The 23168-nt window shown below is 40.5% G+C and overlaps 1 protein-coding gene across 2 annotated transcripts in view; it reads left to right on the forward strand.

The window, feature by feature from the left end:
- Window positions 1-15246, forward strand: part of SCYL2 (SCY1 like pseudokinase 2) — a 64506-nt gene extending 49260 nt beyond the window's left edge. The window contains exons 13-18 of one of the 2 annotated variants that reach the window (XM_008064687.2): window positions 1385-1503; window positions 5951-6051; window positions 7414-7480; window positions 7602-7697; window positions 9854-9973; window positions 12084-15246. In XM_008064687.2, the coding sequence (XP_008062878.1) occupies window positions 1385-1503; window positions 5951-6051; window positions 7414-7480; window positions 7602-7697; window positions 9854-9973; window positions 12084-12728 (1148 nt within the window). In that variant the 3' untranslated portion in view covers window positions 12729-15246. The remainder of the gene's footprint in view (window positions 1-1384; window positions 1504-5950; window positions 6052-7413; window positions 7481-7601; window positions 7698-9853; window positions 9974-12083) is intronic. The other variant, XM_008064688.2, reaches the window with a different exon arrangement.
- Window positions 15247-23168: the final 7922 nt, after the last annotated feature.

Here is a 23168-nt window from a genome sequence, read left to right on the forward strand (position 1 = left end):
TCAAGATCATACAACTAACAAGTGGCAGAGCTGCGGTTTTTAAAAATATATTTTTATTTAAATCTTAACTAGTTTATTTCATGGCTAAGTGATGTGCTGATGAAGCATATTAGCTTTCTTGCACATCCTCTTCTATTAGCATAATTACAAATTACTGTCAAGAAACTGGAATTGTTTGTGTACAGTTAAAGCTGTGAAAGTTCAATCTGGAAATGCCAGGGGTCTGCTGTAATAACAGAGACAAGCATAACTGTAGATGCACAAAAATATGAACTGTTCAAGTTCATTTTTTACTGAATTTGAGGTTCTTTGTTAGTTTTTAAGAAAACCTATATTACTCATGTGTGTCTTCTTAAACCCTGTTACAGGGCCAGGCCTCTAAAGAAAGCTCTCAATAATCATTGGTAGGAATGGTTAGCAAGTGTTTGTTGTGGATCTCTGTAGACATAGAACTCTTGGGATGTGGTATGAATCTTGTGTGCTCTGAGAAGTTTGTCTTCTTGAGCAGGAGTTGGTGTAATAGAAGGAACCCTGACTCGGTTCCTAGGGTGACTTTGAAAAGTTTATTTATTCATCAAATGAGAAAAATCAGGTCAGTATAAGATTCTTAGGAGAATTCAGCAAAATAAATAAAAGGAAAGTAATGAGTATAGTAGTACCTAGCAAATAGACATTTAGTAGGTACTCAATAAAGTTATTCTTCGGTATGTAAGTCATGTAAGTATGTGAATAGAGTAATGGAAGATAATATGCTCTAACACTTTGCACTATGTACAAAACACTTAGAACACAAAAGTATTCAGAGAATGAGGAAGAAATGTGCTCAGTTTACTAAATGAAGACTTTGTGAAATACGTGTAACAAGTTGGGTAGTGAAGGTAGAAAAAACAGGTGAGACAATAGGGAAGGATTGTCTGGAATCGAATTAAATCATTACATTTCAAACATGTTGAGTTTGATCTGCTGAAGAAGCAAATAAAGGTGTAGGACCTATACTTTGTGCCTACACTTAGACACTTTGAAATAGGAGCCTTACGTTTAAAGGTGATTTCTGAAGTAAAGATTTAGGTGTTTTCAGGATAGAAGGGCATTCTGCAACCTTACTGCTGCGCTGTAAGATGTGAACCTGGTTCTGATAAGCTTTTAATATTTTGCTGTCATTAAATGTGCTTTTAAAAAGAACACAGTCTAAATATGTCATGGTATTTAAATCTGGACTGATTACAAAGGCTGAAATCAATTGCAAGAGCAGCCTCATGCTGAGCACTGATTGGGAGAAATTTGTGCTACAGTGATTATCAAGAGATTTCATGTAGATATACTGTTTGCATGATTTATATTTATGGTGGTAACTTATAAAATTTGTCACTTTCTTTTCTATTAGGTATTTACAAATGTACTTTTACTCATAAGAAATTGGGAATCACCAAAGAACAGCTGGCTGGAAAAGTCTTGCCTCATCTGATTCCCCTGAGTATTGAAAACAATCTTAATCTTAATCAGGTGAGAGTATTTTGGGGCTTTCCTCAACTTATTCAGCTTACTGTTTTCTTGGCATTCAGTCTATAAATATATTACATATAAAGATCTGTGAAGCAGGGAAAAACATGCCACAGAGTTAAATGAAGAATGTTTGTGGGGTAGAAGGATGGATTATTGAAGACTCAGTTGGGAGATGGTGAAAGAGCCGGACATTGAAAAGTAGGGAGTGTTTGGGACACTTTAAATTTGGGCTGAGAAATTGATGTGAATGAAGAACAAAGTCAGGAAATATGTTTGGGGAGTGTATCTGTTACTTATTGCAACATAACACATTACCACAAATTTAGTGGTGTAAAGCAACACACACTTAACCACCTCACAGTTTCTGTGGATCAGCCAAACCAGGACATGACATAGTTGGATTCTCTGCACAGGGTTTCTCACCGAGCTGAAGTCAAGGACTTGGTGGCTCATCCAAAGGCCCACCTGGGGAGTGATTTGCTTCTAAGCTAGTATACATGGTTGGTGGCAAGAATCATTTCCTTTTGGGCTGTTGGACTCAGAGCTCCTTTCCTAGCTGTCTGTTGGCTGGATGTCACATGGGCCTTTCAACATGGCCCTTGTTTCATCAAAGCCTACAAGAGTGCATTTGCTAGCAAGGTGAAGTTACAGTCTTTTGTTTTTAATCAAGGAAGTTATATTGGATCACTTTTGAGGCATTCTGTTGCTTAGAGCCAAGTCACAGATTCTGAAGATGGGAGATTACACAAGGGTGAGCAGAGCAAGAAGAGATCATTGGGCCCATTTTAAGAGTCGGTCTGCCATTGGGAAGGAATAATTCAATTGTACTGGTACATAATCATAATACAGTAAAAAATTAATGGGAGAAAGATAAATTGAGACTAGGATTGGTAGACTCTAAATGCCTGTGTGGTTTAGGTGTTTGAGCTTTTGAGTTGTGGTAAATGTTTGAGCAAAAGGGTAATGTGTTCAATGATTATTATAGAATTATCTCTCTGCAGAACTCTGTCGCTGTAGTTATCACAGTTGTGTACTTATGTGATTGACTCTTCTTAAAGATCATAAATTCTTTTATTATAGCTTATTCTTTGTCAGACCCCCAGCACTTTGTTTTCCTTGTCTAAGTAACTGATAAAGCTGCAACTCTTAATGCAGTGCCAGCAGTAAAAATATTTATTGAATTGAGCCAGAACTTGAGGTATAGAGTAATGACAAGCCATTTTTGTTCACAATAGAATTGATGTTTGAAGATGTAATAGAAAAGGCTAAGAAGGGTGATTGTTTAACTGAAAGGGTGGAGATGGATAGGCTGGGAAGATTTAGAGTTGAGGACTGCGGGTGAGTTACAGTAATGAAGATAGCAGAAGGTGGAGGTTGCTCGAGAGTTTTTGGCATTAGGGAGACTGCTGAGTAAGCAGAGTTTTGGAAGTAGAGGAATTTGTAAAGTTAATCATCTCAAGCTTTTCGTTTGAAGTAGTGAGGTAAGCTCTGAAAGTTTGTCCCCAGATTTCAGTTTTTGGCTTGATAGTTTCCTCAGACTTGGGATGGCAGAGTTGGGAGTAGGGTCGGCCAAAAGGGAGGTGGTGAATATTGGGAGGAGTAAGATAATGTGCCTAAAAATGGCCTTGTTGTCATTTCTTTTCTTAGTTCTCATATTTCTGATTTAGGCTGTTTTAACATATTCCCAAATGCTTGTTTTAAGGTATGTAATTGTTTGGAATGTTGTGTCAGTTTACTTCAACTTTGAGATTTTTTTTTTTTGCGGGGAGACCTATTTTCTTTTATTATTTTAAAGATAAGGGGTACGATTCAGGATTAGGTATACAAGTGGTCATCATACAGGTAAAGTTTGGCTTCCCTTTGGCCCCCACTTCGCCTGGTTTGAGATCAGGTGCCCTTACTGATGTTGTGTTGCTCCCCACCCCTCTCCCCAGTATCTCGCTACTGCCCATCCCTTTCTTATAGTATTATGATAATTGTTCAGGGTCCACTTTTGGATGAGAACATGTGGTACTCTGTTCTTTGTTTCTGTGATAGTTCACTGAGTATGATGGATTCTAAATCCACCCAAGTTGCTGTGAAGTTTTTTAGGGCCTATTTTCTTTTTTCTTTTTTTTTCTTTATTTTTTTGAGTTGGAGTCTCACTCAGTTGCCCAGACTGGAGTGCAGTGGCTGCTCCCGGCCACCGCAGCCTCCAGCGATCCTTCCGCCTCAGCCTTCCGAGTAACTGGAACTACAGGTGCGTGCTACCACGCCCGACTAAATTTTGATTTATTGTAGAGATGAGGTCTTGCCAAGTTGCCCAGGCAGGTCTTGAACTCGCAGGCTCAGGCAATCCACTCACCTTGGCCTCCCAAAGCGCAGGATTACAGGCTGAGCCACCGAGCCTGGCTAGGGTCTATTTTCATAAAAAAATGTTTTGATTTCTATCTTCTAATATTTTACAGTAGCTTAACATGAATGTGATCTGCCTTCCTGTTTATCTCATGGTCAGGGTTTCTAATTCAAGACTACTGTCAGTTCTGATTTAAGATAGTTTAATTATATTATACCTTAAGTGAAAGAGATAACATAGGAAAATACATTTTCAGCATTTGATTCAAAAACAGCAGATATACCGCAGCTATCCACTGAATAATCTATATTTGTGTTTGAGGGGGTCCTAAAACCACACCATGGGAGACTCACAGGACTGAACGTGTAGTTGTGCTAAGGTTGCGTGTTATTATGGTGAAAGGTTGCCAAGCAAAGTCAGTAAGGGTACAGGGTTCACAGGGCAAAGTCTGGGGCAGACCAGTTGTGAACTTCCAAAGTCCTCTCCCCATGAGATCTCACAGGATACGCTTAATTCCCCAGTAATGGGTTGTGACAGTACATGTGAAATGTTGCCAGCTTGGGAAGCTCACTGGAGATACTGCGCCGGAGGTCCTCTTGAGGGCTGATGAGGCAGTACCCTCGGTTTGGCTTGTATCAGGTTTCAGACACCCAGAGGAAAGCAGGTGCTGAGCATGGGACATGTTCTTTGTGCAGTTTAGGCCCAGTGAGCCCCTGTGTGGGAACCTTCCTGACATCTGAGTTCCCGGACACCAGCCAGAGGCCAACCTTAAAAGCAGTCTTTCCATGGATGGTAGTTCAGGCCTACTTTGTTAAGTCTCTTCTGCTCAAATTGCATGTAACAACATGGCTGAACAAGCAAATGAAGCCAGACGTAAAAGAGGAGCTATGAATGATCCATTTATGTAAGAACAGTCTGAATGCCGCTGTTGGAAGTTACAGTGGTGTTAACCCATAGGGCAAGGGGTGGGGAATGGCTGGAAGGAGGCCCGAGGATGCTGCTGGAGTATTGGCAGTGTTGTTTCTTCATCTGGCTACGAGCCACATTGGGCTGTTTCGTTTGCGAATTGGGAATTTTTTCACTTGCATGTGTACTTTTTTGTTAGGATTTTATACTTCAGTATAAGATTTTAAGATGCAGAAAGTCAGGCATGGTAAACTGCTGTGGACATCTGCCCTTGTCATTCTCATGATAAGACCCAGAGGAAGCTGCTGATAGACATGGCAGGAGGCAGTGTAAGAAGGCAGAAAACAGCACGAGCCTGGAGATGGGCTCTGTGCATCCTCGCTCTGCTGTGTCAGCTGTCTCATGTCTTTTGTGTTTCTTTATCTCACTTGCCCAAGTTTCCTTGTTTGTAAGTTAGAAATATTAAGAAGCCTACTTTGAAGAGTTATGAGGATTAATACAATAGTGTATGTGTAAGCACCCAGCACAAAGATGGAGCGGTAAGATTTGGGGAGGAGAGGAAAGCAGTTTCTAGATTCTTCCTGTAAATATGTGGTGTTTTTCAAATACATTGTTTTTGAGGATCCAGACGTAACCATAAGAATTATCAGCAGTTAACCAGTGTTTAACCAAAGCTTAAGCTATGCTAAGACATAATGTTAGGTATGCTTTATGAACTTTAATTATTTCAAAATTGGATTATGAATATCTAATATTTCTACTGACTTTTCAGAAAACAAAGTTTATTTTAGTCAAACGTCACTGCAATTTGAACAAACTGGAGTTTTCTATGTATTATTAAATGGATTGTTTCTAGGTAGACACACATTCAGATGGTCAATTTTGTGTGATCCTAGGAAAGTCAATATATAACTGCTGGGGTGAACTTATGTAAGATCCTGTTTAATAGCTGTTAGCTCAGGATAGAAAACTCATCGAGACATGTTTCCTGGAACTTAAAGTGTCATCAACTCTTATCGTACAAAGATATTATAAAAGCTTGCTATAATATGATGAGTTTAAATACGTTGTTCTTGTTACATAAGGTGCTATGAGTGGATCCTATTTTACTGGTAAAAATGGAGATTATGATTAACTTGTTGAATTATCTTAAATAATTATGTCTGCTTGAAACATTATAACCATATCAATTTCTTATTATACCAGTTCAGTTCCTTCATTTCCGTCATAAAAGAGATGCTTAGTAGATTGGAGTCTGAGCATAAGACTAAATTGGAACAGCTTCATATAATGCAAGAGCAGCAGAAGTAAGTAGGTTGCAAATGACTTGCACGTTGTCCAGGAGTGAGATTAAAGTTATCTCACGATCGGTTTTCTGGAATATGGCATAGAAAAGTTGCTGGATTTTAATTTGACCATATGTAAAACATTAAAAAATTTTCAACATATTGATACGTTGAATGAGTTAAAATATAATGTAGTTGGAACTCTAATGTGACTTCTGAGTATAAGAGTGCAATATTCTATCATTTTGGCTTTTCTTTACACAAAGAAAATGTGGTTTCTCAGAAAACCCTTGTCAGCAGTAGCCACTGGCATTATAAACTTAGGTTGCTGAACACCAAGAGCTCCTCTTCCACAGCATTTTCTGGTTTATGGACCCATGGTGTTTTGAGTTGTTCCATTCTCTTTTCTCTAGCCCCACGAACATTAGAGCATTCATTTCATAGGCAGCACCACAACATGTACCTCTTAATTTTTAGGGGGATTTTCTACATTACTTGCAAAGCACTAGTAGTCAAAGGAACAAGGCATAGTTGGAAATTGTTCCACGGCGAATGCCAGTTTATTAAAATCAAAACTCCCCTATAGTCTTTGCTCCAGACCAAAACACATGAATTTAGGATACCCATAGAAGGCAGAATTCTGAACTAGAAGATACTTGAAAATCAGTAAAATTGGTATCGGTCATGAGCAGGGTCCCCAAAAAGAGCTTCTTTAACGTCTGCCCCAATGTAAGATAAAGACTTGGAGAAGTAAATATACACGGTGTTGAAATAGGTGAAGTAGCCTTTTCTGCCCTAAATATTCTGTGGCATGTACGTATGTGATATCGAATGAATTGACTGTGCCAGCATAGGAACCCTGAGACATAATTTGTAAAATGTATTACAGGTAGAAGCAACTTCTTAATGTCTGTTATTTCTACTTAAGCTGGGAAATGAACCTAACCCTTTTCTTCTTCCTGTCTGAATCCCACCTCTTTTCTCAAGATGTAAAACTGGCCTGCATCACAGTGATTATAGCAGTTATTATTCGTATCACAGATTCAAAACTGAATCATATTAAGTTCCCCATATCATATCTTGCCTCTCAGTGGAATGTTACGCTCCTTAGCAGTAAGAGTCATGCTTGCCTGATTTTATAACACCTCAAGTGAATTCTCCAGTAAATCTCAAATGTTGACTTTTGAAAAAGGACTTATATACCAATGTTATTTTTTGAACAAGCAGATATTAATAATAGAGAATAATGGAAAAGATTATGATGCCTTAAATGTGAAGTCACAGTTTATCTGGGTTCTAATATATTTCATGTGGGTAAATAACTTTTAGTATGAGTATTTAAAAATATGCTTTTTTTTGGGTCATAATTCAACTCTCCTGAAGATCTTTGGACATAGGAAATCAAATGAATACTTCTGAGGAGACAAAAGTTACAAATGTTGGAAATCAGGTAAGAAGATAATTTTTGTAGAAAGCACTTGACAATATGCTGCTTTTGGGGTGCATTTAATCTCTAAGCAGTAAAATCACAATTTTATTGAAATCTGGTTCAGTGATTGTTTTTATTTCAGCAAATCGACAAGGTTTTTAACAGCATTGGAGCAGACCTTCTGACTGGTGGTGAATCAGAAAATAAAGAAGATGGGTTACAGAATAAACATAAAAGAGTGAGTTTCTTTCCTGTTCCTTTAGTACTCTTATTTATACAGTAGGGCTTCCTGTAAACCACACATTTTTCTTGGGAAATACTGCTTAGCATCTTAACAAGAAACATTTTATAATTATCTTTACGAAATACCTTTTATCAGTGGAACACGATCTAACCCATGTTGAAAAGAAACGTGCTTAGGACTTCATTAGTACTCAGCCAGAGAAGATAAAATGCACTCAGATTTTCTTTTTTAATCTACGTGCGAGATGGAATCAAATCTATTTTGAAAATCCTCTGAGATATTGGTGGTCCATCGTTAGTGAGTCATACAGACATCAGGTTCCCCTGATAAGATAAACCAAGAAGAGTATACTACATCACTTCTGTGTATTCTTCCCAAAAATGTATAGCTTTAATCTAAACATTAGACAAATCCAAATTGAGGGCCATGCTACCAAACAACTGATCAATATTCTTTGAAAATGTCAAGGTGAAAATCTGATGAACCACAGTTAAAGTTGTCACCACGCAGTGAAAGGAAAGAAGAGAGGTGAGGTTACCTCCCACAGGTAATATTTCTAGACTGCCGGACTCCTTGGTCCTTACTCTTCTCCCTTGCCAGTCACACCCCATGCTCAATCCCAAGGTGTCTCTTTGTTCCTGTGCTGCTGGCTTCCGTTGCAGATTTGTGTTGTCCGTCTGCCTTGAGCTCTCCCTGATTATTCTCTTCAGTATTTTAATTTCTCTCCCACTCACTACATCCCCAACTGTTGAAGTTCCAGACTTTTTCCATTCTTTTTGAGCCTAGTAACCTCACTTCTCTTCTTTCACGGCTCACCGTAGTCTTGACCTCCTGGGCTCAGATGATCTTTCTACCTCAGCCTTCGAATAGCTGAGACTACAGGTACATGTCACCACACCTGGCTAGTTTTTTTATTTTTTTGTAGAGATGAAGTCTCACTATGTTGTCTAGGCTGATCTTGAACTCTTAGGCTCAAGTAATCTTCACTCTTCAGCCTCCCAAAGTGCTGGGATTATAGCTGTGAGCCACTACACCTGGCCATATCTCTTCAAAAAAAATTTTAAGTCAATTTTTGACTTCTGCTGAGGGCAGTCTTCTATTTCATATTTCATTCACCAAATATGAATACCTGTATATGTAAAGCCAAGGGACTATTAGGCGTAGTAGTTTATAAAATTGTAAGAGAACATATTGTAAGCTTATAGTTTATCTAGGTTGTTTTAAAAAAGAAAGGCACAGCTATTTGGAAGACTGAGATGGAAGGATCACCTAAGCCCAGCAGGTCAAGGCTGTGGTGGCTATGAGTGTGCCACTGCACTCCAGCCTGGGTCACAAGAGTGAGCCTCTAACTCAAAAAAAAAAAAAGACAAACTTTGAATTTTCTGTAAACATTAACAGTGAAAGAATGTATGTTAAGTTCTTCCTTAGCTTTTTGGCGAGCTCCTAAAATATTACTGGAGTGATATAGATTAGAGTTGAAGAAGATATTCCAATTTTAGATAATGAAATCACTTAATCATATTCTCATTGTCTGGAAAAAGATGATTCTAATGAATAATTTTAAAATAATAATTGTTTTTATACTGGAAATATTTTTGTACAGATTCTGTAAGCTGTTATCTAAAGTTGAATCTTGTAGTAATTTGAAGTACAACTTGCCTGTGGCAATCACCAACACAGTAATAGTTTACTTTTCAGTGATATACTAAGTATTGCTAAATATACTTAATATATTAAATATACTTGAGTATATAAAGATATACTTGGCCAGGCTCGGTGGTCAAGCCTGTAATCCCAGCACTTTGGGAGACTGAGGCTAGTGGATTGTCTGAGCCTGCAGGTTCGAGACGCGCACGGGCAACTTGGCAAGACCTCATCTCTACCACAAATCAAAAACTAGCCAGGTGTGGTAGTGCGCGCATGTATTTCCGGCTACTTGGAAGGCTGAGGCGGAAGGATCGACGGAGCCCAGCAGGGTGAGGCTGCGGTGGCCAGGAGCAGCCATTGCACTCCAGTCCGGGCAATAGAGTGAGACTCCAACTCAAAACAATAAAAAAATAAAGATATACTTAATTAAAAAATAAATCTTTTGTTTGACAAATGTATCTATGAAGTTGCCAGTTAATTTTTTGCTTCATTTTGTTTTTAAGACATCACTTACACTTGAAGAAAAACAAAAATTAGCAAAGGAACAAGAGCAGGCACAGAAATTGAAAAGCCAGCAGCCTCTTAAGCCCCAAGTGCATACACCTGTTGCTCCTGTCAAGCAGGTGAGAGTTCCCTTCTTTTGCATGAATTCAGGAATACTATAGTAAGGAATAAGGTCGTGTAGAACTTAGTCTACTAGTGTTTGTATAAAAATGTGTTTCACAGAATGCTTAATACGTAGTTTCTAAAAAGCGTGGGCATAAAGGATTCTTCAGCAACTCCATAACCTGCCTGATGTAGCATGTCTCTTGACAATATTTGTCACCATTCAAAAGGTAGCTGGATGAGCAGGTGATTCTTAGAGTCATTAGGTTCCCTAGCACTCATTGAACTCTGTTTGCTGCGATGTGATCAGAAATACTATATGCTCTAACGTAGTTTTGAGCTGAAGTTGTTTTCTGTTTTTGACTTCTCAATCGTAGTTAGGTTTGTAACTTGATTTGGGAAGATGCCCCCACATGACCCAGTCAGTGCTCATGTCCTGCTGTTTTCCAAGTACTGTTCTTGCTCTGGTGCTGTGGCAGTGAATACAGGTCCCTGCAGAGAGTTATAGAAGTAGCTTTACCGTAGAAGCATTCTTTGTTTTTTGCTGCCTCTTATTCACTAACATTCTTTCTGTGAGAAAAGCATCTTTACAGGCTAAGAGGCAAGATTGAGAATACGAGGAGAGGACCTAAAAAACTGGAATGAGCTTCGAGGGGGGGGCCCCTTGTAGTACCCTTGAAGTTTGTTCCTCTGGATCAAACCGTAAACTAAAGGTTTTACCTGAAGTTTTAAGAAAGTCACTGCACTCCCGTCTGGCGACAGAGTGAGACTCCAACTCAAAAAAAAAAAAAGAAAGTCACATCACGAATTGTGGAAGAAACGGCCCGATTTGTGGCAAACAGGTGACTGGTTCATCCACCATGACAGCACACCTGCCTGAGTGTTCAGCCATTTTTGACCAAAACAGCGTGCTCTCCATGCCCCACCCTCCCTATTCACTTGATCTCTCCCCAAGCGATTTTTTTTTTGTTTTCCTGGATGTAAAAAGCCCTTAAAGGGAAATGTTTTGCCGATGTGGAAGAGGTGAAACAAAAAAAAGACATCAAAATTGACGGTTCAAAACTGTTTAAAGCAGTGGAAAAAGCATCTCAATAGTTGTATTGCATCAAACGGAGAGTACTTTGAAGGTGACTGATGTTTAAACATGTTGCCGGGCTTGGTGGCTCAGCCTGTAATCCCGCGCCTTTGGGAGGCTGAGGTGAGTGAATTGCCTGAGCCCGCGGGTTCGAGACCCGCCTGGGCAGCGAGACCTCATCTCTACAATAAATAAAAAATCAGCCGAGCGTGGTAGCGCATGCCTGTAGTTCCAGCTACTTGGAAGGCTGAGGCGGAAGGATCGCCGGAGCCCAGCAGGTCGTGGCTGCGGTGGCAGGGAGCGGCCACTGCACTCCAGTCTGGGCGACAGAGTGAGACTCCAACTCAAAAAAACAAAACAAAAAAACAAAACAAAACAAAAAAACATGTAAGAATAGATATGCAATTTTTATAAATAAATTCTGGGTTTTTTGGGTCCCCCTCATGTTTTGTAGGTACTTATGTGAGAATTTATATTTGGTGAAATTCAAAATATAAAAATGAGTCCTTTTTTGTAATATCGAATACTTGATAAAATTCAAAATATAAAAATAATAGAGTATCCCTTTTTATACTATAGGATAAGACAAATGCAACTCCATTTTTGGGGGAGATAACATTTGGTTTAATGTAGTTTAAAGTTAGTGTTCCCTATCATCAAATGGATTGAAAATTTTTATCTGTAAAAACTATACATTGGCAGTAGCAGAACACTAGCGGCGGGTGGGAGGGGAGACACATAACATCAATCAGGGTACCTGATCGCAAACCAGACAAAGTGAGGACCGAAAGGAGGTCCAAACTTCACCTGTACGATGATCACCTGAATACCTAATCCTGAATTGTACCCCACATCTTTAAAATTAAAAAAAAAAACTATACAAAAATAGAAGGTAGGATATATTTGGCTTGCAGCCTATAGTTTGCTGATTTGGTGTAGACTGTTGAGCTTAATTTTAACTTGTCCTTTATAATTTAATCTGTCAAATATTTACTCATTAAAAAGTAATTTGGATTTCTCAGAGATAAAAGCAATTCTCTCATGTTTTTCAGACAAAGGACTTGACAGACACACTGATGGATAATATGTCATCTTTGACCAACCTTTCTGTTAGTACCCCTAAACTTTCTGCTTCAAGTACTTTCACTTCGGTTCCTTCCATGGGTGTTGGCATGATGTTTTCTACACCAATTGATAATACGAAGAGAAATTTGACAAACGGCCTAAATGCCAACATGGGCTTTCAGACTTCAGGATTCAACATGCCGGTGAACACAAACCAGAATTTCTTCAGTAGTCCCAGCACACCTGGAGTGAACAAGATGGCTCTGGGGGCACCGCCTACGTTGCCAAACTTCAATGCTTTGAGTGTCCCTCCTGTGGGGGCGAAGCAGACCCAACACAGACCCACTGATATGTCTGCCCTTAATAATCTCTTTGGCCCTCAGAAGCCCAAAGTTAGCATGAACCAGTTGTCGCAACAGAAACCAAATCAGTGGCTTAATCAGTTTGCACCGCCTCAAGGCTCTCCAGGTGTGGGCAGTTCAGTAATGGGAACTCAGATGAACATGATAGGACAATCCACCTTTGGCATGCAGGGTAATCCTTTCTTTAACCCACAGAACTTTGCACAGCCACCAACTACTATGACCAGTAGCAGTTCAGCTAGCAATGATTTAAAAGATCTTTTTGGGTGAGGAGTCTTGCTTCTGTTTTGAAGGATTACTTCAGTTTTAATCATGGGTAAGCTGAACTACATCTTTATATAGTTGGCTTGGGGGAACTACTTCTGTGGGAAAGTGAATGGTTTTGTGACAGAAAACATCTGTTTCTGTGCCGGCATAGTAGTTGTATGGACTTCCAACCAGTTGAGTTTTTTAAAGCATTGAGGATTTTCTTCCTCTTTTCACCTCCTCTTCAGGTTTTTAACGACCCAGACCTTACAAATCTCAAAGAGAAAAAGGACAACTGAGTTATCTTAAATAGCAGGATTTTTAAATCAAATATTTATTTTGGCTCATGAATCTTATTAAAAAAATTGAGTTGCTGGTCATGCAAGCTCATCAGTTAAGTACTACATGATACATAGTCTACCTTCACAAGTCACTAGTCTTCATTTTAATATTTGAAAAATCTTGATGCTGTTTTTATTTGTTTGCATCTAGTATGACCGGGTAAGGAAATGATAAACATAAAGAGAAGGATCAGGTTATTGACTTTTTCCAAATTTATTTACTTTTCGATGAACTAGAAAAGACTGAGCAAATCCTACAAAATTTAATTTACCTTGATTTCATTGGTTTAGACATATTATTAACCGTCTTAAATGCAAACTAATCATTGTAAATTATATTTTAGCATGGTCTGCCTCAAATAGTAATGTATTTTTCTGCATTCACTTGGACATATTTAGAATCACTTTTTTCTTACTGTATCACAGAAGAGGTATGTACTGATTTGTACAGATATCTGACAAAGCACTCTGATGTGATTTTCCTGACTACTACTGCCTTCATATTTCATTTTAAATTCAAATTTCTGAGGTTGCACCATATATGAATTGCATTTTCAAAAAGAGATTTGTAAGAATTAAACTATATTTAATGAGTAAACTTTTGAGATTTCTGCTGTATTATTTCAAATGCAATAAACTTTACTTCTCTAAAAATGAGCAGTTGTATCTTCTGGCTGCCAACAGATTAATTTTCAGCTTGTCATGATAGTCTGAACCTCTTTTCTAGGAATTTCGGGAACCTTTTGTTTGAACATTTTAATGCCCATAATTAGCCATTTTTAGGGAGGAAAGAATAAATTATCCTAACAAGAATCATGCATTATTTTTCAAAATCTGTCTCTGATAGTTTTCTTTAATTTGCTGATTATTCAACCACATGGCCTTATACTGTGAACGTTGTTTGTATTTTTTAAAATTATATTCCACTGTCAGGTGATAACTTTAAACCTATCTTTTAAAGAACTATATGTGTATTATAGTTGCTGCCATAGAATTTGTGGATTTTAGTGATCTGGAACCAGCAATCATTTAAAATAAATTGTATGAAGTTTAGTGTACTCATTGACTATGAATATTCCCTGAAAATATATACACATACGTACACAATATATGTATATTTATATACAGGACTTGATTACAGAATATTATTTGATGACATAACTGGCAGCATTCAGTTAAGAGGATACTTTTTAAAAACTCACTTTCACATCTAGTTTCTGTGTGAGCTGCACTTGCTTACATGGTTTTAGAAAAATAACTGATAGAAATGCTAAAAACTCATCCAGGAAATGAAAAACGCTAGGAGGATCAAAATGTTTTTGTCAAATACATTCACAACTTGAACAGATTAGCTGTCTTGTTTATAACAATATTAATATATCTTTTGGGGGAAAAGCTTACATACGGGATAAAATTGCTTAATGTTGAATTCTTCATTGTTAACAATTCCGTAGTCACTGTTTATTGAGAAATTGTTTTTTATTTTGTAAAATCACGTGACGTCAATGTTGAGCTCCTAATTAGAAAGAAAACAGTACAACAGCTTATATAACTTGAACTTCTAAATATGAAAGTAATTATTTGAAAAAATAGAATTATGTAAAATTTGCTCATTGGTTGAGGTAACGGTGCTACATTTTTACGAAATTGTTCCTACCCTTTTATTCTACTTTCTCAAAGGTATTTTATTTAAATCATTTTCGTCAATTGAGCTGTTACCATTGCCTTTTTCTGTTGAGAAATTGCCTCTGAAAATAGTGCTATTTTTAGACTTCAGCGTTCCTGTGTGAATGAAACTTTCAAGTACTAGCTCACCTTAAATTATTTCAGGAAATGAAGCCAGTTTGAAGTCCATTATGCTTAGAGTAGAAAACTGGTAAGTTAAAGACCATCTGCTGACAAAAGTGACAACGAATTTCCCTTTCATTTGAATTGGTTTTTTGTTCTCCTAATGCTAAAATGTGTGATAACATGTAGAAGATGTGTAAAAGAAAATGGAAACAGACTATGTACTTGTCTGGTTTTTGTTGGTTTTGTTTTAGAATGCTTATCACCCTCCTTTTTCACTGGTTAAGGAAGTAGTTTTTTTTAACCTGTGCAATACCTCACATGGTTGTTTTTACATGTGAAAGGAAAAGGCATATGTGAAAATACCTGATATCAAGCGAAAGATGCACCAAATAAATTTTAGCTTTGATAAACTTTCCCTATTAAGTTTGATTTCGTACTTTGTGATTTATTGGTCTTGAAATAATTTTAGAACAAATGAATCTGTAAGAATCAAACTGTCTAGGAGTTAAGGGATTCTCTACATCAGTCTTTCACACTGTAACTGACTACTCAGCCAGAAACACACAATCTGCAGCCACTCTAGAGAACACATACCTGGAACACAGGTGTCAGCAAACGTCTTTAATAAGTGGGGTGTATGTTGTCCTTTATTCTATCTCAAAGATGTTGATTACAGTCCCTAAAAGGGTTTCAGACTTCGTTTGAGTAAAACAAAGCTCAGTTCTCTCACCCCGAGAGAAGCAGAGGCGGAAGCAGAGGGCCTGGGGCTTGCGAGGCTCAACCCAAGGAAACTCGAGTCGGGGACTTGCGAGGCTCGACCCAAGGAGGCCCAAGAGGCCCCGGGCCAGGAGCGGACGCTGGTTTCTTTTCCGGTCGCAGGCTAGTCCCCGCCCCCACAGTGCATCCCGTTTTGTGTGAATTCTCCTAGAGCTGCCTTTGTGGAGAGCGATGTATGTAGCAAGTATGTGTTCAGTACATCTGTAGTGAAAAAAGGAGGCGATGACAAAGGAGATGACAGAAAAGTGAGCCCGCAGGTTTGAGACCCGCCTGGGCAGCCAGACCTCATCTCCACAATAAATCAAAAAATTAACCGGGCGTGGTAGCACATGCCTGTAATTCCGGCTCCTCGGAAGGCTGAGGCGGAAGGATCGCCAGAGCCCAGCAGGTCGAGGCTGTGGTGACCGGGAGCGGCCACTGCACTCCAGTCTGGGTGACAGAGTGAGACTCCAAATAAAAAAAAAAAAAAGAATCAAGCATAGTCAAGCTGCTGTTGTGGGTGCAGGGGGCTGGGGATGCTCACCTGGCAGTGCTGGCAGGACCCAGGTATAAGGTATACAGCAGAATTAAAGTTTATAAACCTGGGGAGAAGGGAGTGCAGTGGGAAAAGCCGTTTCACCAAAGTGAAACATGCTGGGTTTTAGCGACTTTTCTATCCAAAGCAGCCAAGTTGCTCCTGCCACTCAGGGAGGACTTAATTACCTGGGGTACAGACCATATATGTAATTTAAAATGTTTAGTCATCTCGTTAAAAATAGGTGAAGTTTATTTTAACATATTTTAAAGTATCCTTTCTCTGTGGAATTGAACAACTTATGAGAGCTTTCACGTTATTTTTTGGCATTTGGTCTTTGAGCTTCAGTGTGTATTTTACACTTGGCGCATTTCGCTTCAGACTAGTTGTATTTCAAGTACTCAGTGCCACGTGCGAGTGGCTGCCATGTCAGTGTGCGGTGCGTGGAAGTGAGCTGCGGCGTGAGCAGCCACAGTCTCCCTCCCTAGCCCAGCCTCTGCCCTGCTCTGTGCTTTCCTTGCCAGCGGGCAGCCTGGTGGGCTCCATCAGCGCAGGCTCCGAGTGACCCTGCAAGCCACAGCAGCAAGAAGGTGCTTCACTTCTGGGTTCTGGTTCTCCATGTCTGTCCCCCGCAGGCTCAGGCTGCCTTCTCCCGACCTGAATGGGGTGGCCAGCTTTGGGGGGCTGCTTCCGGGTGATGCTGTCTCCACCCTGGCCCACGGAGGATGTCCTTGCCTCTTGACAACTTCCTTCTTCACCGGCAGGCCAGTGTTCCTATGGAAAGTGCACCCTTTCCGAGCAGTCTGACTCAACTTGGGAGGGGTGAGAAGAGCCTCTCAGCCTTCATTGGCTTATTTTTTCCTGCCACCCTCAGCCTGGAGGTAATCATGGCTTTGCACCTGCTGCTTCTGTCACTAGTTAACCAACTTCTACTAGTTGTGACAATTGTTATATTAAAACTTCTCTGTCCAGACATCTGGTCTTGCTTTGTCTCCTGGCTGTCACCGATAAAGCTTGACTCTAACACCAAGGCATTTTAAATGGGGCCATGTATAGTATATGCTACTAGCTGAAGCCATACGGAGTTGGCTTTCTGAACATTCTTTTGGAACTTGCCTGTAGTGAAAACGGGGTTTGTCTCTTTGTGTCTATCTGATGCAGTTCCAATTTTGTCTTCTTTTCCCCTGCTTTGTGGATGTGTTCCTGTGTGGTGGCCTCGGTTGCAAGTAAAGCCTGTGTTTGATGTTTATGTAAACGTAAATGAGATAGAGACTTTAGTGTGTGAAGTCTGAAAGCAGGAATCAGAATTCACTTAGGTTCACTGGAACCCTGAGCCTGCCCATCTTTCTAAAGGCTATCACACACAAATCAAATACGAGACATTTTCATGAGCATGTTAGAAGCATACAGTGCACGGACTTTGGAGCCTGATAAAGTGGCTTAGGGACTTTTAAAAAGTTCTAGGCTGAAATTATAACATTCATGCTCTCTATGGACGTGGGGCAGGGTATTTTACACATTTGCTCATGTGTTGCAGCAGATCCAAAATTATTTTAGAGAAAATCTTGTCTCTAGCATTGGGCACTCTTATGATCACTTTGTAAAGAGGGAGTGGGCTCTGCTGAGGCAGTGTCCTCACTAGAGGGCTCAGATTCCCCCTCCAGCTTCCAGGGTGATGGGCATCAGCCCTAGCCCACGAGTCCGCGTGCTCCAGCTCTTGTTTGCAGCTAATTGCTTGTTGCCCGACAGTCAACATCTCATTTTTGAGAAATGTTTATTTGGGAGGCCAAAAATTGAGCAATCCATCCATTTCTGTAGGAATTCAGAATTAAGCCTGGGCTGCCACCCGTCAAGTTTCCTTGACCACACACAGCTTTGGATGGTGTTATGCAACTTGTATTCATGCCAGGAATGACCTCGATTCACTAATATCCCAATAGCGTCTGTGAGGACCACAGGAGACATTTCCGATTTCAGCTCAGGAGTACGCGTGCTTCTGAGCAGCTGTTTGCCCTTATCTTTTAAAGTCTCTGAATGTAACAAATCAGGTAGTGACAGCTAAGAGGTTCAACCAGGTTAGCGGCCCACCTGGCAAATGGGCAGGACGTTAGCAGCAGGCAGTAGTCAATGCTTGCCTTCTGGTTTTAGCTGATTTTGTTTTCCTTTTTATTAAAAATATTTTTAGGCTGGGCACAGTGGCTCACGCCTGTAATCCCAGCACCTGGGAGGCAGAGGTGAGACGATTGCCTGTGTCTAGGAGTTCGAGACCAGCATGGGCAACTTGGTGAGGCCTCGTCTCTACAATAAATAATTTTTTTTTTTTTTTTTTGAGTTGGAGTCTCACTCTGTCACCCAGACTGGAGTGCAGTGGCCGCTCCCAGCCACCTCAGCCTCGACCTGCTGGGCTCTGGCGATCCTTCCGCCTCAGCCTTCCAAGTAGCCGGAATTACAGGCATGCACTACCACGCCCGGCTGATGTTTTTATTTATTGTAGAGATGTCTCGCTGCCCAAGCGGGTCTCGAACCCGCGGGCTCAGGCAATCCACTCACCTCAGCCTCCCAAAGGCGTGGGATTACAGGCTGAGCCACCGAGCCTGGCTCAATAAATAACTTTTTAAAAATTAGCTGGATATGGGGGCGTGCACCTATGGTTCCAGCTTCTTGGAAGGCTGAGGCGGAAGGATCACCTGGAGCCCAGCAGGTCAAGGCTATGGTGGTCGTGAGTGTGCCACTGTAATCCAGCTTGGGCAACTGAGTGAGATTCTGACTCAAAAAAAAAAAAAAAAATTTTTTTAAAAAAATTTTTTAAATCCTTATTTTTCTTTGTTCGGTTGGTGATCCAGTGCCACCAAAGATGCAAAGAACTACACAAAGAGTATGTCAGAAAAAGTATATTTAGAAAGTAGATCAGAGAAAAAGGGTGGGTCCACCTTTCTCAGATTGGAGAGGGAGCCAGATACTTGAGAAATGTTTGGCAGTGAATGCTGAAGGTTGAAAGCCTTTAAAGCTTCCCTTCTAATGGAGGCAGGTCACCATGGTGATGGCTTGGGGGTCTGTGTTCACTAGAGACATGAGAGGCTGATCACAATAGATTAGGTCAACTTGGTGCTTTATGGCAGGAAGACAAGTACTTTGGATTAAAGGGTAATTAGTACAAAGCATGTTTGAGGGGTTACAAGACAATTATCAGTAACTATCTCCAGAAAACTGGTTTTGTTTCTTGTTTAATGATTACAAGATGGGGTGAAGTAAGCTGCTGAGAAAGCATGACAAAGCTAAGCAATGTTACGATGGCTGCCACTCTGTCTAAAGTTACTCCATCTTGGCTTTTCACTCTTTCGCTTTAATTTCCTTTTAAAAAATGTTCTGTGTCATGTTCATGGAAATACTCTTTTAAGATGAGGTCGAGTATAAACAGTTATGTGGACTGAATGAGTTTAAACTTTGTCTGTTTCACTAACTGAGTAGAACAGGTTTTTCCAGCTATGAGATAAGAACCGACCTTACAGCCTTACTCAGATCAGATGAAGTAAAAGCCTGTAGAGCACCTGGCGTGGCTCCTGGCACATAGTAAGTGCTCCAAAGATTTTTTCCACCTTCCTTTTAAATTCTGCTTTAGTGGAGAACAATGTGGATCCACCTAGCACCATGTGAATACGTTTGTTCTGCAAAAAACAAAACAAAAAGAAGCCAAAAAATGCTATGGGGACACAAATAGGAATGAGATACAGGCCTTGGCCTCAAGGACTTAGTTATACAGGTAGTCGAGTAAGCAGACAGTTACAAGAGTGTGACACATGCTGTGACAGACACTGACGCAGGAGGGACACAAGCTGGTCTAGGGAAGTCGGGGCTTAGAGGAGACATCCTGAGCTCAGCCTCATGGAGCCTTCCTAAAACTTTTAAAAATATGTTATCAAATGACTACTGAAATCATGTTTTCCCAAGTTAAATTTCACACACTGGAGAGTGGATTAGAGTAGATAACTTCCGAGATCCTCGTGAACACTGAGATCATGTGAAAATTGATTGAATTACGGGAACTAACTTGGTCAAATAACTTGGTGAGCAAGAAAAAGTGAATTAATGTTAGGCGGGACTGACAGTAAGGCAAGGAACAAAACACGTATGCTCTAATGCTATTTGTAGCTTATTTATACTTTATCGACTATCTTAGAAGTTTAAGAATCCATACTTAGGGGCTTAATAAAAGAATATAGAATAGATATTCTTATAAAACAGTGACTGGTTTCTCGGAAAATGTCTGGCATAAATATATTTAGTTTGTGACTTACCAGAAGGTGTCACTGTCTCCCAAATAATTATCCATTATATTAGCATTTGTACAGTTGCATTTTTTAACATGAGGGAGTGCAGTGGCACAGTTCACAGCTCACTGCAGCCTTACCCTCCTGTGCTCAGATGATCCTCTCTTCTCAGCCTCCTGCGTAGAAGGGACTACAGGCACATACCACCATGCCTGGCTAATAAAAACAATTTTTTTTTTTGGTAGAGACAAGGTCTTGTTATGTTGCATAGGCTGGTCTCAAACGCCTGGGTTCAAGCAAACATCCTGCCTTGTCCTCCCAAAGAGCTGGGTTTATAGTTGTGAGCCACCGTATCTGGCCTCAGTTTGCATTATTATAATACAACTGTATTTAGGAAATTACCAGATTGTCTAGGATGTCTTGGTCTTGGATGCAAACTAAGGACCCCTGGCTCTTTTTTCAAGTGACCACGCATGGTGTGTGAAGCAAAACTGAAGTGTCTCCACACTGTAATATGGGAAGAAAGGATAGTATCTCCCTGTTTCCTCACGTGCGGGGATTTCAGACTGATCTGAACCCACAGACACAGACACACTCCAGATAGTAACACATGCTAAAGAAAAGCAATTACGTTGTCTTACAGCCAGGAAGTAGGCTAAAAAGTTATGATTAAGTGTCTCATGTTGGGGGCTGTGGAGAGTGGTATCCTCCAAGATGAAATGATAAATTAATTTGTGACAGGTCACCAACAACAGCAAGCAAATGAGTGTCACATCTCTGCCTGATATCTCAGAACATCACTGTCTTCTCTGTGCCCTGGGCTTCTTCAGAACAGTGGAGTAATCAGCTCACCATGGTTCCATACGCAGCTATAAGGCTTGGCAGACCAGAGAAGAATAAAGTTCACAGTGCTTCACAAGGCTGGCATGGTGGCTCACGCCTGTGATCCCAGCACTTTGAAGGCTGAGGTGGGAGGATCACTTGAGCCCACGAGCTCAAGACCAGCTGGGCAACATAGAAAGACCTACTGTCTACAAAAAAAACCACACACACACACACAAATTAGCCAAGTGTGGTGATGTATGCCTGTAGTACCAGCTACGCAGATGGCTGAGGCAGAAGGATCATTTGAGCCTAGGAGTTGGAGGTTACAGTGAGCTATGATCATGCCTGTGAATAGGCTCTGCTGTTCAGCCTGGGCAATATAGAAAGACCCTGTCTCTAAAAAAAAAAAAAAAAAAAAAAAAGAGCCTTATTGGGAATTCATGTTCTAAATGAATTGCTGACTTTTATGATGTGTGAAATATTTAACAGGAATGATTCCATGCTATGTAAAGACATCCTCAGTTTCTGAATTTGGGGTATTTGACCATTTCTTTGAACATTTAACTTACATATTTAGGGAGAAAATTAATGACACCTAATATTTAGGCAGTTACAGCGATGACTTGATATGTTTCAGGGTGTCTGTGTGTCTTTATGTTTGCAAAGTCGTACAGAGATGTGTTTTACGCAATTGTGCTGTACAATTCCTACCCGGCAGGATCACAGAGCCGCAGTAACTGGCTCTCAGCAAGCTGCAGTGCCTGGGGCTGGCAGTGCCTTACTGAGACTGGGAAGCCGCACGGGAGAAGAAGATGTTTGTAACCAGCTGGATTTAAATCTTGGCTCCACCAGAAACGATGTTTGGACAAGTTCTTGCGTGAGCCTCCATTTCCTCATGTGTGGAATGGGAACGATACCCATTTGGTCATACTACTTTGTCATAGCCACTTTTTCATTCTACTTTGCAAGCATAAAATGTGACCATGGAGCCTGAGTGAAGAAGATAGATAAGAAAGCCACGACAGTAGACTGGGCAAAGGCTCACATCAGCCTCCTTTTACAAGAGGTGTCTTTTCTAGAATGCAATGGGCCCAACTCATCAGTGTTTATGTTAATTTCTCTTCACACTGTTGTGTCGATGTGCCCTAATTTCCAGTGGAACATTTTAATGAAAGCAAACAGATGAGTATGAACCCTTAAAAACCAGCACCCTATTTTACTTATTTTTTTTAGACATAGGGGTCTCACTGTATTGCCCAGGCTGGCCTCGACCTTCTGGGCTCATGTGATCCTCCTGCCTTGGCCTTCTGAGTAGCTGAGACTACAGGCATGGGCCACAATGCCTGGATCTTATTTTATTTTTTGAGTTGGAGTCTCACTCTATTGCACAGGCTGGAGTGCAGTGGCACACTCATGGCCACCCCAGCGTCAACTTGCTTGGGGAATCCTTCCGCCTCAGCCTTCCAAGTAGCCAGAGCTACAGGTGCACACTACCACGCGCGGCTAATTCTTTTTTGATGTAGAGAAGAGGTCTCGCCAAGTTGCTCTAGCTGGTCTCGAACCTGTGGGCTCAGGCAGTCCACTCGCCTTGGCCTCCCAAAGTGCTGAGATTACAGGCTGAGCCTGGCCCCTATTGTATTTTTAAAAATTCCGTGATAGCAGGACAAGCTTGCCTATAGATAGGTGCTCAATACGGTTTTAAAAGACACGGAATTCTGAGTAGCTCTTTTCTGAGTTATATTAAAGGCACTCTACCACTCACCGTAGGATTATAGGACCACAATGTGCTGCATGCCTGGGTGGCCCAAGCTCAGGAAATGGCTTTAGGACCTAGTCCCAGCTCATTCGATTCCACTGGCCAGGATACCCTGGGTGAAATTTACATTTTTTTTTTTTTGAGTCGGAGTCTCACTCTGTCGCCCAGACTGGAGTGCAGTGGCCGCTGAAT

Source organism: Carlito syrichta, unplaced genomic scaffold (genome assembly GCF_000164805.1).
Source record: "Carlito syrichta isolate Samal-C Ts95f unplaced genomic scaffold, Tarsius_syrichta-2.0.1 Scaffold307930, whole genome shotgun sequence".
Lineage (NCBI taxonomy): Eukaryota > Metazoa > Chordata > Mammalia > Primates > Tarsiidae > Carlito > Carlito syrichta.